The sequence below is a fragment of the Sus scrofa genome, chromosome 7 (genome assembly GCF_054392235.1).
Source record: "Sus scrofa isolate SSC_HxYL_T2T_F1_AM1 chromosome 7, Sscrofa_HxYL_maternal_Yorkshire_Landrace_v2.0, whole genome shotgun sequence".
Classification (NCBI taxonomy): Eukaryota; Metazoa; Chordata; class Mammalia; order Artiodactyla; family Suidae; genus Sus; species Sus scrofa.
Genome location: NC_139389.1, coordinates 123,567,174 through 123,582,792, shown reverse-complemented (window position 1 = coordinate 123,582,792; position 15,619 = coordinate 123,567,174). Strand labels below are relative to the sequence as shown.

Below are 15,619 nucleotides of genomic sequence, written 5' to 3'. Positions count from 1 at the left end.
GCAACCTATGCTACAGCTCACGGCAACACTGGATCCTTAACCCACTGGGCAAGGCCAGAGACTGAACCCTTATCCTCATGGATACCAGTCCGGTCCTTCACCTGCTGAACCACAACGGGAACTCCTCCTTAAGTGAACTTTTAAAGCTCTGCCGTCTTCATTCTTTCCTCCCTTCCTCCTTCCCTTCCTTCCTTCCAATTGTGGGGAGATACACGTAACATAGCATTTACCATTTGACTGTTTCTAAGTGTGCAGTTCAGTGGTGTGAAGTACATTCACGTTCTTATACAGCAGTAGCCACCATTCATCTCCAGGACTGTTTTTTTCTTGCAAACCTGAGACTCTGTACCCATAAAACACTCACGCCTCCTTCTCCTCTCCTCCCAACTCCTGGAAGCCAGCATCCTGCTTTCTGTCTGTATGAATTTGACTTTCTAGAAAACTCATACAAGTGGGATCCTGCAGTACTTGTCCTTTTGTGACTGGCTTATTTCACTAGCGTAATGTCTTTCCGGATTCATCCTTGTTGTAGCACATGTCAGACGTCTCCATCCTTTTTAAGGCCGTGTTCCACCCTGTACGTACCAGTTTATTTGTCCATTCATCTGTTGGTGGACCCTGGGGTTGCTTTTATTTTTTGGCTATTGTAAATAATGCTGCCGTGAATGCAGGTTTAGGAATATGTCTTCAAGATCCTGCTCCCAGTTCTTTTGGGAGTATACTCAGAGACGGAATGGCTGGATTATGCAGTAACTCTGTGTTTAACATTTTGAGGAACCACCACGCTGCTGTCTGTAGCAGCTGCACCATTTTACATTCCCATCAGCAGTGTGTGAGGGTTCCGATTTCTCCACATCCTAGCCAGCACTTGTTTTGTTTTCTGTTTGTTTTCTTTTTTTTGGATACTAGCTGTCCTCATAGTTTAGAGGTGGTATCTCATTGTGCTTTTTTTTTTTTTTTTTTCCTTTTCTTTTTGCCTTTTTTCTAGGACCACTTCCCATGGCATATGGAGGTTCCCAGGCTAGGGGTCTAATTGGAACTGTAGCCCCCGGCCTACGCCACAGCCACAGACACAGCCATGTGGGATCCGAGCCACGTCTGCGACTTACACCACAGCTCACTTAATCCACTGAGCAAGGCCAGGGATCGAACAACCCACAACCTCATGGTTCCTAGTCGGATTCCTTAACCACTGAGCCGTGACGGGAACTCCTCATTGTGCTTGTGATTGCACACATTTCCCTACTGGTTAGTGATGTTGAGCATCATTTCATGTGCTTCTTGGCCATTTACGTATCCTCTTTGGAGACGTGTCTTTTGTAGTTGTTTGCCCATTTTTTAATCAAGTTGGCTTTTGTTGTTGTTGAATTGAAAGTTTCTCTTTCCCTTTTTTCCCCTCTTCCCATCTCAGAATCCTCCGGGGTTTCTTTGGTCTTTACTCACGTGTTTGTGTACATTTCCCCCAAGAAGCCGTGTTTTCCTTGGCTTTCCCTTTCTTATCCGTGCTGGAAACGTGTGCCTATTTCCAAGTTGCTCTGTGACCCCAGGAGGTCACCTGCCTCTCTGGGGCTTTGTTTCTGCAGGTTGCAATGGGGTGGGATGTTGGGGGTGGGGTGAGCTTGGACCCTCCCAGCTACTACCTGCTCCAAGCCTGTGAGCTTTCATTCCGAGATGTCCTTCCTCTTGGTCATCTGGTCACTTCCTTGGCCCTGTTGCTGTTGAGGACTTGGTCTTAGTGTTTTTCAGTTATATAGCCAGAGGCTTCTGGAAACCCTAATAGAGAGCCTCCTTTCAAAACAGCCTCTATGGGAGTTACCATCCTGGCTCAGTGGTTAACGAATCCGACTAGGAACCATGAGGTTGCGGGTTCGATCCCTGGCCTTGTTCAGTGGATTAAGGATCTGGTGTTGCCATGAGCTGTGGTGTAGGTCACAGACGTGGCCTGGATCCCGTGGTGCTGTGCCTGTGGCATAGGCTGGCAGCTGTAGCTCCGATTAGACCCCTAGCCTGGGAACCTCCATATGCTGTGGGAGCAGCCCTAGAAAAGGCAAAAAGACAAAAACAAAAACAAAAACAAACAGCCTCTGTGTATGTCTGTCTCCATAGCACAGGCCCCTTAGAGGCTGGCTTGAGTGCATCGCTTTAACCCGGGAAGCCCAAGTTTTCACGGATGTGGTGTTCCATTTGGGCCTTCAAAAACCGAGTATAAATGGCTTTAGTAGTTGAGGATTCAGCATTGTCACTGCTGTGGCTTGGGTTCGATCCCTGGCCCGGGAACTTCTGCGTGCTGGACACATGGCCAAAAACCAAGTGCTTTCTCTGTCCCTGTTCAGTCTTTCAAAAGGCCATGCCATACTTTTCTTTAGACTTAGGGACAGTAGTCTCCATGTCAGCTGTTCTTCACTCGGTTGGTTTTGGTGACATTGATGGATCCTCATCAGTGGGAAAGTGGGGGGAGGGACCTCACAGTGACAGCCAGTCAGACCCCAGTGTCCTTGCAGGAGGTCTAAGGTGTGACTGTGTGTTTGGGCGTAGAGGTTGAGGATCCCTGGTCCAGGCCTGCCACCTGTCTAGTTTCTATCCCACTTTGAACCCTCCCAACCTCATTTGGAAAAATTCGTGTTTTATTTTACCAGATGCTCTTAGTTGTTTTTTTTTTTTTTCCTCCTCTACAACCCAGTGTGGTAGTATGAACATTAAATTTCAGCTGAGAATTCTGAGTTTGCTTTCCAGTTGTGAATTCATAGGCTGTGTGATCTTGGGGAGTTACTTAACCTCTCTGAGCTTCATATGCCTTACCTGCAAGCATGCATGCTTATTAGCTCAAGGTCATTTTGAGTCTCAGGTGTAGAAGTGCTTTCACAACTGAGTAGCGCTTAGATACACGTCTTTTTTTTTTTTTTCTACTTTATTGGTTCTACCTCGAGAATTTTTCTCCCATTGCCATTTCTTAGCTTCCTCTGCCTTATAAAAATGTTCCAAAGTGCACTGCTCTTGCTCGTACGGATTGTCCCATTCACACTGGTCGATGTGAAACTTCCTCTCCTCTTGACCTTCAGCGTCTCCTGGCTGGGAGCTAGTGAAAGCCCTGTGCTCTAGACTCTGATGCCCTCAAAACACAAGTGCACTGAGGCTGGAGAGACCAGAGCAGGGTAGCAGTGTGGGGGCCAAGAGAGCCTGGACCAGGAGTCGGGAGGCTGCTTCTGATTCAAGTCAGCAAAGTTATGCTTATCCCTGGCAGGGTAGCATGGCACCAGGCTGGAGCTGTCCCTGCCTCCCCGTCCCCCATAGCCCAGTGACCTAGGCTACGTCCTACGGGCTGCAGAGTGGACTCGCCCGGCAAGTTCTCCCCATGCAGCCAGTACTCTGCCTCGACCCTTGGAATTGTCTTCAAGCTCCTGCGTGTTTTCCATCTGGCCCTTCAAGTTTACTTTTTTTTTAAATTACATTTTTTTTCAGGTTTAATTTTGAAAACTTTTTTTTTTCCTGGCGGTAAAATATGAGTAACATAAATTTTACCATTATAACCGCTATTTAGTCTACAGTGCAGTGGCTTTAAGTGCATTCGAATTCACATCCCCATGCTTCACCGCCAGAGCGGTTCTTCATCCCAAACAGAAGCTCTGTGCCTGGCAGACACCCCCCCCCCTGCCCCCCGCCCCTTCCCCCTTCAGTTTGCTTTTAAGCCAGTGATTCTCAGTTCTGGGCAAAGAGAGGAACAGCAGAATCTCCTAGGAAGCCTTTTCACTACACCCAAGCCTGCCTCGTCCTCCATCCTGATAGAGTAGCCCTGCGGGGGATGCTTTTTCTTCCGCAACTCTTTTTGCCTTTTCTTAAGTCGGCTCCGATGGCTTTCTCAGTTTCCAAATATAATTCTGATGTCTTACCTTGGGGCCGCTCCTCTGGGCCTCTCCTGACACCTTTTTGCTCCCTTCTGTCCCCGTGCCCATTCTCTCAGCCTCTCCAGGGCCCCCTTTCAAGGAAGGCCTGGAAGCCGACCACGGTGGCTGTCGTTACCTGGGTGTCGCCCACCCTGTCTCAGCTGTGGATGACAGAGCATCGGAAAAATCCGGCCTTATACAGCTAGGGTACCAAGGAGAACGCCTCGGAGAGGGGGATAACTCTGATTCCTTATGTGGGTGGCTGGGTGGCCTCTTCTTTCCGTGCTGATGAGCAGGGGTGGGGGAAGGGCAGAGGATGAGGCTGGCCCTCCCGGTGGAGAGGAGGGCGGGCGCAGGCGAGGACTGTTAGAACTTGCAGCTTCTGGCAGGGCACCCAGGTCAGCAACCGCAACGAGCTGGAATGGCTCCGTGAGAAAAGGCTGTTCCTGAAAAGAAAGCAAGTCCTGATCTTTGCACCCATTTAGGAAGCCTCTCTCCTTGGTGTTTGGCTCAGCGTCTGTGGCGCACCCCAGGGCTGTGGGTGGGACCCACAGGATGTCCATGGAGCCTCCTTTGCTGAGACAGGTGCTCATGTGTTTTGTTCATAACATGTTCCTTCCATTCTCAGCCCAGCCGAAGACCTGAGGGGAGCCTCTTTACAGCAGCTTCACTGAAATATAGTGCACGTGCCATAGGCTTCATCCATTTAAAGTGTGCAAGTCAGTGGTTTCTAGAATATTCACAGAGCTGTGCCATCATTACGTCAATGTTTGAACATCCCCCACCCCGCAAAAAAACCCCTCACCATTAGCAGTCACCTCCCAACACGAACCTGCCTTCCGCCTCAGTGGACTGGACCATTCTGGCCCATACGCAGCCAGTGTGACTGGCTTTTTCACTTGGCCTAGTGTTTTTGAGGTTCCCCCACGGTTATCGCAGGAGTCAGTACTTCATCCTTGAAGTATCTGGAGCAGGACCACGTTTTGCTCACCCACTCCTCCGCTGCCTGCCGTGCGGGCCGTTTCCACGCTGGGGCCCTTGTGACCACTACCGCAGGGGAAGCTCAGGCACGCGCCCCGAGGGAGCATCGCACAGCATCTCGTAGGAAAACGTTTCCTTCTCTCCTTTTCCTTCTAGTCAGAATTCCTACAGGAGTCCAACCTGATCATGGCCAAGTTGGATTACGTGGAAGGGGACTATGAAGCAGCTCTCCGCATTTACGCCCGCGTGGGCCTCGAGGACTGGCCGCTGACAGGCGTCCCCCCTTACAGGCTGCGGATGGCCGCCGACGCCTACGCCACCAAAGGTGAGGCCCGTGCCTGCTCTCTCTGGGGACTTGCCCTGGGTCACGCTCTCTGGAGCCGCAGAGCCTCCCCGGAGCCCACGGTTTGCAGCTTCGGCAAGGCTGCCGGGTTGGCCCCCCCATGAGCACTGGGTCATTTAGGCCCCGCAACACGGGTGTTTCCTGGGAGCTGTGGCTCCTCAGTTCTCCCCAAAGGAAAAGCACGTCTAAGTTTCCTGGTAATTAATGTGCCGCTGAAGCAGGGGCCTTCCTTGGTAATGAAGATGCCACCCAGCGTATACAGGGATCCTTGTCATACGACCAATTGGCTGGTTACTTTTTTTTTGTCTTTTTTGCCTTTTCTAGGGCCGCTTCCCACAGCATATGGAGGTTCCCAGGCTAAGGGGTCTAATTGGAGCTGTAGCCGCCGGCCTACGCCAGAGCCACAGCAACGCAGGAGCTGAGCCGCGTCTGCAACCTACACCACAGCTCACAGCAACACTAGATCCTTAACCCAGTGAGCAAGGCCAGGGATCGAACCTACAACCTCATGGTTCCCAGTCAGATTCGTTAACCACTGTGCCATGATGGGAATTCCGACTGGTTACATTTTTATGCCTTAATGCCACCTCTGGGTTAGTTAAGGCTCAGGAGTCCCTGGAACAGCCGATCATGCCATGTTACCCGGAGTCCTAGGGGCTCAGGACACAGACAGGGAGAAATTTGCCTCGGGTGTGATCCACTGTGAGGGAGTGCAGCCCCCCTGGAGAAAGAGGAAAAAAGTGTTCCCATTGTGCTCCTCAGTAAGGAACCCACTAGTGTCCGTGAGGATGCAGGTTTGATCCCTGGCCACGCTCAGTGGGTTAAGGATCTGTCATTGCCATGAGCTGTGGTGTAGGTTGCAGATGCAGCTTGGATCCCACATTGCTGTGGCTGTGGTGTAGGCAGGCAGCTGCAGCTCCAATTCCACCCCAGCCTGGGAGCCTCCTTTCGCCGCGGGTGCGGCCCTAAAAAGACAGAAAGGCAGAGGTCACACAGTTGACCTTTCCAGGTTGCCATGTCCTCCCCTGTGAAATGGGTGTAATCACATTGACTTCAGAGCCTTATGGGGATTAAGTCACACAGGGCGCGTGAAGCGCTTACTAAATGATATTTTAAAACGTCGGTTCCAAACAAAACAGCAAATGGAAAAGGCAGGCCTGGGTCATAGCTTTCAGATGTGGGAGAGGTCACAGCAGGTCCAGGAAGGCTTCCTGGGGGCGGCGGCACTTTGAGTTGGCTTTTGAAAGGCCTCATCAGGCGACCATTTGAAGCAGCTCCTTTCCTTCCTGCCAGCTACCATCCGAACCACGCGATGTGGCTGACTGTGACCACACGGAGGCCAGGATCCTGGGCGGGCCGACCCTCTAGAACAACAGTGAGCTGGCTGCTTGTGTGCAGCCAAGCTGTCTGCTTTGGTTGTCCTGTGTGATGCTGAACAAATCCAGCCAAGGCAGCCTTAAGAACTTGGTGACAGGGGTGATATATTCACCAGTTCCCTGAAGGAACCCCGCTCGAGTGCTTTTGGGTTCCCCTAATTAATCTTCTCATGTCCCTATGGGCTAGGGGGCTGCTGTCACTCTTGACAGGGCACTCTGGCGGTTCAGTGGCCACAGTCCTTTGAAGCTGTCTCAGGGGTTCTGAGAGCCTGGGCCTGGGTTGGCATCTGTCTGAACCATGGGGTGTGCTGGGGTCTGCACCACACGGCTGGTTGCCCTCTTCTCTCTCTGGTGTTTACTCGGTACCTCATATGCCTTAGGCTTATGGGAGGTGTGTGTGTGTGTGTGTGTGTGTTCGTTTGGGCCAGGAATGATATTTTATAAAAAGATCAAGTCTTCCTCTGGTAATTGCCAGTCACCTGACTGACCTGGGGCCTGGCGACTTGTAGCCAGGAGTTGCTTTGCCTGTTGGGGACACGGGGTGGCTCTAAGGCCTGCTTTACACCAAGAGCTCAAATCTTGATTTGGGCTCTGAGACAGCGTGGGAGGGTGGGCAGACTGTCTGCAGGTGGCACTGCCAGCTTCGTCTCACAGCTGCCATGTAGAGTGAGCAAGGAGGCTGGGAGACGTGGTCCCCAAGCCTGGCCCTGGGTGCCGTGTGGTTAGCATTGGGCCGCAGCCATGGGGCTGAGGACTTGGCCCTTGGGACATGCTGGCAGGTCTCACAAGAGACCTGGTCCCAGATGGCTTCTGACTTTTGTGTGCCCATGCAGTCACATGTGTCCAAGGACAGAAAAGGGTCACTTCTGCCCAGAGGAAGTGGCCTGCAGCCCAGGAGTTCCTGCGCCCTGAGAGCCTGCGTCGCCCTGGCGAGGGGCGTGTGGAGTGACCCTAACCCTAACCCTGAACCAGCTGCCTGGGTCCAACCCTCACCTCTGTCACATCCTGGCTCTGTGACCTTGTGCAGGGTTTTAACATCTCTGTACCTCAGTGTCCCCATCTATCAAGCTCTCATCATCACGAGGTCACGAGGATTCCATGAGATGGCAAAGGTAAAAAGCTCACAGCAGCGCCTGGCGCAGAGCAAGCCTGACGTACATGCTGGGCAAGGGGACCACCAGCAGTGACTCATAATCACAGAGAAATTTCCCCGCTGAGTCACGGAGACGCCCAAAGACAGGCCAGTCCTCTGGGAAGTTCCTTAGGCTCCTGGTCCAGACTCTGGGTAGGAATATTCTTTGTGTTTCTTTCGTCATCATGGTCCTCGAGAATTTTTAAGGGAAGACTGCCGACAAGGATTTGCTGGATGTTAGTGCACAGAGCACTCCGAAATCAGAAGCTGTGAACCACCAGCTTGCAGGCCTTGGGACAGGTTTGTGTCACCGGCCCGGTGTTTCCCGGCGCTTTTGAACGAGTGGCTCGCATGTCCAAATAGCGACCATCCAGTTACAGATATGGCTTTCTGGCTTCTGTGGGAAGAAGGGAAGAGCTGCCTCATCATTGTCCGCAGAGCAAGGCCAGGCTGGAGCCGAGCACAGGTGCCCCTGATATGGGCGCGTGCCAGCCCTCGCCCCTCCCCTGTGCCACCTGCATGCTAATGTCAGCCTTGGAATTGACCTGCACACTCTCCTGGGTCCCCTCAGCTTTTCCACGGTCTCCTGAGGGCTGACTGGGTCCGCCCTTGCAGTGTGCCCTGGAGCATCTCCCTCTGGCCAGTGATTTTAGGCTCGGCTTGTCAGGAGTCAGAAGCTGACCTCACTCGTTATGAGACCCTCCTATGGGCCAGCACCACATTCGTTTTATCGTCTCTGTAATCCTCCCAATCTCTGATTTACAAAGGAAGTGAGACCAGGCAAAGTTACCAGGAATGATAGCAGCACCTACTGTGTGCCTGGCGCTGTGGCCTTTATTCGGGTATCTCATCTGAGCTGCATAATCACCCTATGGGGCAGACACTACATTCTTTCCATTTTACAGATGAGCAAACTGAGGCACAGGGATGTTAGATTCGCTGCCTGGGGTCCTAGAGCTGGGAAGTGGTAGAGCCAGGGCTTGACCTCTGGGTGGTCCCAGAGCCCATGCTGTCCTACTGAGTGGCAGGAGGAGACTCAGGTCTGAAAAGTGTCAACTCCGAAGCTCACGCTCTTAATCGCTCTGCTCTGTTAGCATGTGGATTGGAATGTGCTCGGGCCAGGTAAGGTTTCTGCAGGTAGAAGACATTCAGGTCCCTAGAGAACACTCGAGATGTGTGCCCACACCCCTCCCCGCAGTCTCACCTCTCCTGTGCCTCCCTGTTAACTCCTTGCCCTTGCCCAGGCTCCTTCCTGTAAGCCTGGCCCTCAAGTTCTCAGGTCCCGTCCTCTCTCAAGCCCTTGGGGGTTCACTCATTCAGAGGCCGTCACATTTGATACCGTCAGAGCACAGTAGGTTAGAATTACGTGAACATTGTATTAGAACTAGTTATACTGTTACCAGACACCCTGCCGGTCTGTGAGTTCCCCTTAAGAAAGAACTCCGCTGTTTCTGTGTGTGGGTTTTTTTGTTTATTTGTTTGTTTGTTTTAGGGCCACACCTACAGCATATGCAAGTTCCCAGGCTAGGAAGTGAATTGGAGCTGCAGCTGCCAGCCTGCATCACAGCCACAGCAATGCAGGATCCAAGCAGCATCTGCAGCCTACACCACAGCTCACGGCAACACTGGATTTTTAACCCACTGAGCAAGGCCAGAGAGCGAACCTGCGTCCTCATGGATACTAGTCGGGTTCTTAACCCACTGAGCCATAGCAGGAACTCCAAGAACTCTATTTTGTTTGCCGTCCTTAGAAGCTAGCACAGAGTCTGGTACATAAGTGATACTCAGTTATTGATTGAAATTTATAGAAGTTCCCTTACTCAGATTTCCTCCAAGATGCCTATCATTCATTCGGGTGATTCTGGGTGCCTTTGCTCCTCGCCTGTCAGATGCATTTTCTTCTAGCCTGAGTGTATTTTGATAATTCAGTCTCACTCCCAGTTACGGTAAACACCTGTAAGAGCCTGCTGTCCTCACCCCGTAACAGCCTGACCCGGCTCTCTTTCCCAAAGCTTATACATTTCAATTCACTTCTGTTATCAGGGAACCTCTAGGTGGGTCTCAACTCCCCTCCATCCACCCTCCCGCCCCCGACTCCTTCCTGCTATCTCTTAAACCCAAGTAGAAAAACAGAGAATGAGAATAGAAGAAATGGAGACGCCCTTTAGCTTCTGGTAGAATTGGGTTAATCAAGTGAGTAGAGATCTTCACTCTGGGTTCAGATTGAGATGTGAAGTGAAATCGCCAGGACGCTGAGTGGCCACAGATGTTCTTTTCCCAAATGAGGAGGCTCGAGAACAGTGAACACACGGCCACTGTCTATTTTGGGACTTAGATCTACCGGACATCAGGTAGCGTTCTGCAGCCATGGGACGGTGGGGCTCTCTCTAAGTGGCTTGCCTTCCTCACGGTGGCTTTTATAAATAGCCTTGGCATTAGCCTGCTATAACAAAGGTTCCCTCCAGTAGGAGGGAAGTCCTGTCACAGTCCAGCCAGTCAAGGCTGGGGGGCAGCTGTGTTCTCCACGGTTGCTGTTCCTCCCGCATCCGCCAGCGCACAGTCCCCGCCTGTGTGATTGATGGCTGGAGCTGGGAGGCTGGTGTGTTCCAGCTCACAGAACGGGGAAAAGAGTGAGAAGCCCAGGGCGAGCAGAAGTAACACGCATCAGCGCTGCTGACGGTCCATGGGTGAGACATTACTCTGGGACCACAGCCGCCAGGCACTTGGGAAAGAGAAGAGCCTCTCATTGGACATGCCCGTCGGAGCCATGGTCTCTGACCCAGGTGGGACCTGCTGGAAGGAGCAGGGAGAAAGAAGCAGGCTGCGCTTCAGTGAATGAAAGGGGACGCATAGGACGAGGCTTGGGATTGGTGCCCGAGAGAAGGGAAATTATAAATCTGGAAACAGCAGCATGGTATCAAACTTGCTATCCAGATTTCATGGTACCAAAGCAGAGAAGGACTGTACCCCAAATACAAATGGGGCTGTCATAGCCATCTCCTACAAATGTCTTATTTCCCAGTGGGGGAGTCTGTCTCAGAGAGGGGAAGGGACTTGCCCAACAACACACAGTAAACTGGAGGCGGGGCCAGGATGTGGAGCCGTTTCTTGGTGGGAAGCCTTCCTGTCCAGCTGCATGACGCCTGTGCCCAGGAGGAGAAGGTGGCACAGGGCTGCAAGCTATATGGAGCCTCCTTCTTTATTCGTCCTTTGTTCCTGGGTTTGAAATTGTCCCTCTGACATGCTGGTGCAGAGTTTGGGGTTTTGGAGCCAGACTGCCCTGATTTGATCTCTAGCTTTGTCACTTACTAGCTAAAGGATCGTGTGCAAATTACTTTCACCTCGCCAGGGCTCTCTTTCTTTCATCTATAAAATAGAGGTAATAATAATACCCACACTGTAGGGTGGTGGTAGGGAATGACTGAGCAGATGTAAAGCACTTAACACAGGGCCTGGCAGAACAAGGTCAGCTATTTTTGTCCTTATGTATCCCCTGGGATTGACCCCAAATACATAGACCCCTTCAGAAGCCCCAGTAACATCCAGCTATGGGAGAGGGAGAGTTGCCCTGGTGGGCACTTTGTCTGGCTCAGGGTGTGCAGGATCAAGCAAAGATTGGCGGCCTGGATGCTACTTAAGGAGGAAAGTTGTTGATGGTGTTGGATGGTGGGGAGCCCAGGGGTCGGGGCAGGGGGAGCAGGTACCCTAAGGGCGTTGCTTGAGGATGGGCCCACAGACAGTTCAGCCTGCACCTCACCAGGTCTGCCCAGGGCTGACCTGGAAGCCAGAGGTCTTTAAAGTTGGACCCACATTCATGGTTTTATCCCAAAAGGCTGCTCACCTGGGGATGGAGCCATTGATTCAAGTAAGTCCTATAAGGGCAAGAACGATTCACACCATTCTCAGAACTGTCTTCACAAGGAACGTGCTAAACACACCGGCTGATGAAGAGATGGCAGGGAGGAGAAGCCATCAAGGAGGCATCGAGAAGGAGGGCTTGTCTCCTCCCACTGGACTTCCCTTCCTGGCCAGGGGTGACCCCTGAAGGCCTCCCCTTCTCTGGAGTCTTCAGACCTCGTGGGCCTCTTGCTGCGCAGAAGTGCAGGTGCAATGAGAACAGCTGTGGGGAGGGAGTGACTTGGCTGGATAACAACCTCCCCTTGGGAATGTTGCTTCTTTGCCCTGTGAGACTGGCCCCAGAGCTCTCTTTGCTTTGCCCACCGTGGGCAATGAGCATCCGTCTCAGGGCACAGTGTCAAGAAGGAGCGAAGACGCCTGCCTCTACAGTGGGCAGTGCCAATGGGGCAAGGGAGCTCTCGGGAGGCTTTTAGAAGTGCGCGTCTTCTCCCAAAGCTTGTAAGCACTCGTCTTTACCCACAGAGCGCACCTCCGAGAAGGCCTGCGTCTCAGCCTTGCTCTCCCCGGCTTGAAAACCGGTGTCATCTCACACTCACAGACCTCAGCTTGGCATCGTCAGTCGTTCGGCCAGAAGACAATGATGTAAAACAGTCACCAACCGGTCCCTTTGGGAAGAGGCCCTTGGAATTGCCCGCTGTCAGCCCTGGGCCTCCTGCTAGAGCAAAATCGGTTAATCAGCACAAGAGCCCTGATTCACTGTGGAGGGGCTTTGAGCAGGTGTTGCTCATGGGCCTCTCCCTAGCACTCTGCTCGGTCCTGGGCAGCTGGGTGGTGGTGAAAAAGGCATGAAACCAACTGAATTGGAGACTCTTCAGAGGGTGGGTGCTTACGACGTATTGTCATAAGCACCCACCTGCCCCAAAGGCTGTCACATGTTGAGACCACAGAGGAAGCATATATCTTTAATCAGGGGTTCCCCGCAACCCAAGAAACATGAAAGAAAGGAGCGAGAGGGTGCACCTGCGCTTTCTCCCCAGGGGCCAATTCTCCCAGCCCTGGGCGTCAGGGTGAGCCCACACCCCCGAAGGTAGTTTACTTTTCCACCTCAAAGTTTGTTTTTCCATCCTGGAATACTGTCTCCCAGGAGCATCCCAGTTTCCCCCAGGAAAGTGGAAATGGAGGGGCCTCTCCACTGGGGGCGCCCTCCTCAGGGATCTTCGTGTGCTGGTCCCAGGGCCTGGGTGTGGTGGGTTGGGTCCAGGCTGGCCATCTCCACCTGCGCCGGAGGCACCTCGGGGATAGGGGCAGGGGGGCAGTGCTGGTTCCCTCTCACACTAGGGCCCCTGCCCTCTCCAGGCTGTGGGTTGATGTCTTCCGGGCCACTTAGCGCTTATGCTCAGCCGACAGCTTCAGGCCCAGGTCTGGTGACCAGGGCTTGTTTCTTGAGCCTGGACCCTGAGTGGCAGAGAGGCTCTGAGGTCGCTTGTGTGCTCGGTGGGTGGATGGCATCGGCTGCTGGGATGTGGGGGTGGGGAGGGGCTAGACCGGTGACAGGTGTCCTTGTCCTCTGCTCTGCCCAGCCCCAGCCAGCTTCTCGCAGGCGCAGTGAATGCACATGTTTTGCTCCCGGAGAGGATGGAGGCAGAAGGGCTGATTCAAGTCAGCCGCTACAATTCATCCCACAAGGGCAAAGCCCCTGCCTCGGGCGCGAGAGAGGGGGCACCCACGCTGAAGACCCATTTCAAGTTCTGCCGAGATCTGTGGGTTAGAGCCTTGCAGTTGTAGGTGAAAGAAAACCCAAGCCAGTCTGACTTCAGCGGCAGCTGGATTCAGGGCTCAAAGACACAGCCTCTCTCTCTCCATTTCCCAGCACACCTTCGCCCGTGTTGTTTGCCATCTCAGGCTCCAGGTTCTGATTCTCTTAGGTGTAAGTCTCATAAGTCCCAGCCCGGGTCTCATTGGGTCTTGTCCCCCTAGCCCCACCCCCACCTGGGTGACAGTCCCATCCTCTATGTAGTTATTTACAGCGGCCGTAACGTGTGCCCTGGACCTGGCTCGGACCCGCTTGAAGGCCATGACGAAGAGGGTGGGCCCTTGGGGGAATCAGATGGAGGGCCAATGTCCATGACTCAGCAGGATCCTGGCTCCTCTGAGTGGGGGCCCTCTCGTCAAAGAGGCCAGGGCTCTTTATGTCTTTTCTTCTGGGAGGGGAGCCCTGCGGGGGGTGGGGGAGCGGAGGAGAAGGGACAGTTGGGGAGGGGCCACGTGACGCCTCTGTGACAGTCCCAGTGGACAAGAGACGGCCTTGGGACCAGAACACATGAGGGGGTAGCACTGAGGGGATGGGGCTTTGTGGAGAAGAGCGAGACTTACACACGTGGGAAGAAAGGCGTGACTGTTCTGGCCTCAAGGCCAGAGCCGGGCTGTGGAAGCTGCACGAAGTCCGCCCTTGTTCCCATATCTGGAAATCTTTCTGAGTCACAGCCTCAGGGTTCAGCTGCCCCGAGAGGTGGGGGTTCCAGCTGGATTGGCATTTATGGAGCCCTCCCAAGAGTCAGACGTGATGCTTGCAGATTCACCTGCATGACTGCATCTTGTCCCGAGAACAACCCTGTGCTGTGGGGATTATTGCTCCCTGCAGAGGGGTGGAAAGCCCGAATTGAGGTGGCATTCAGATCAAGGCCCGTGGACTCCAGACTCTTTCTGCCTTATTGAGCTGTCCTTCCTTTGCAGCGTAACCTTTCATTTGGAGTGGGGATGTCATTAATGAGATTCTGGTGTCAGATAACCTGCTTAGCCTTGATTCCATTCTGTGATTCTTAAGTAATTTAATCTAAGTCTCACTTTACTTTTCTGCAAAATGAAGATAATAATACTCTGACGGGAGTACTGAGAGGAATGAATAAGACAAAAGGGGAAAATGCTTTTAAGTACATACATCTGAGGTCAACAGAAGGGAGCTGGTGTAGTCTGAGCTCAGAGGCTCCTGAGGTTGGGAGCAGCAGAGGCTGTGACGGTATCAGCTGTCCCCACGGCCCCACCTATCACGCTGCGTTGCTTGGCTGGTGCTTCTGGCTGTCCTGGGGTTCACCTCCTGCCTCTTACTCCATAATTTTACTGTATTATTCTTAATATAATAAAGGCAAAATGCATGTACCTCATATAAAAATAAGAAATACAGACCGATCAAAAGAACATAAAGTTATCCATCAGCCCATCCACCCAGAGCCAACCTCCATGAACATTTTAGTGTGTTTCTTTCCAGATCTTCTCTGTACTTACCTGGTGTATGACTTTTTTTTTTTTTAAATAAAATGAGATGATATCACATATAATGCTTTGTCATGGAAAGTGACAGCAAGGAATTCCTTCTTGGCTCAGTGGTTAACACACCTGACTAGGATCCCTGAGGATGTGGGTTCGATCTCTGGCCTCACTCAGTGGGTTAAGGATCCAGCATCGCTCTGAGCTGTGGTGTAGGTTGCAGACTCTGCTTAGATCCCACGTGGCTGTGGCTGTGGCCAGTGACTGTAGCTCCAATTGGACCCCTGGCCTGGGAACTTCCATATGCTGCAGACATGGCCCTAAGAAGAAAAACAATGACAACAAAACAAACAAACAAAAAACCAAAACCAAAACAAAACGAACAAACAAAAAACCAAAAAAAGGAAAGTGACAGCACATACACTTCTGTAACATTTTAGCAGCTGTCCAGCATTTCGTTGTATGGATAAGCCAAGGTATATTTAACTAAAAAGCCTTGATTTGGGGAAATGTAGGTTGTTTTCAGCTTCTCTTGGTTACGTGTAAGGCAGTGATGAATGCCTGTTCTGCCTGGTCTTTGTGCTTATTCTTAATGATCTCCCTAGGAGAGGTTTCCAGAAGTGGAGTTTCTGGGTCAGAAGCGAAGTATTTCCAGACTGTCTTGCAAAATAGCTGTACCTGTGTGCTTTCCTGCCTGCAGTGTGTCTTATATTCCTTTTGTTAAATTTATTCCTACGTTTTATTCTTTGTATATTATCATAAGCGGAATTGCCTTTGCTACTGG

At 52.2% G+C, this 15,619-nt stretch overlaps 1 protein-coding gene across 8 annotated transcripts in view; it reads left to right on the top strand.

Moving 5' to 3' along the window:
* TTC7B (tetratricopeptide repeat domain 7B) overlaps positions 1–15,619 on the top strand; it is a 249,029-nt gene that overhangs the window by 26,456 nt on the left and 206,954 nt on the right. For all 8 annotated transcript variants that reach the window (XM_084970003.1, XM_084970001.1, XM_084970000.1 and 5 more), the window contains exon 3: positions 5,019–5,187. Coding sequence is in view for 7 of the 8 variants with exons in the window: in XM_084970001.1 (XP_084826127.1) it covers positions 5,019–5,187 (169 nt within the window). In the remaining variant the exon portion in view is untranslated. The remainder of the gene's footprint in view (positions 1–5,018; positions 5,188–15,619) is intronic.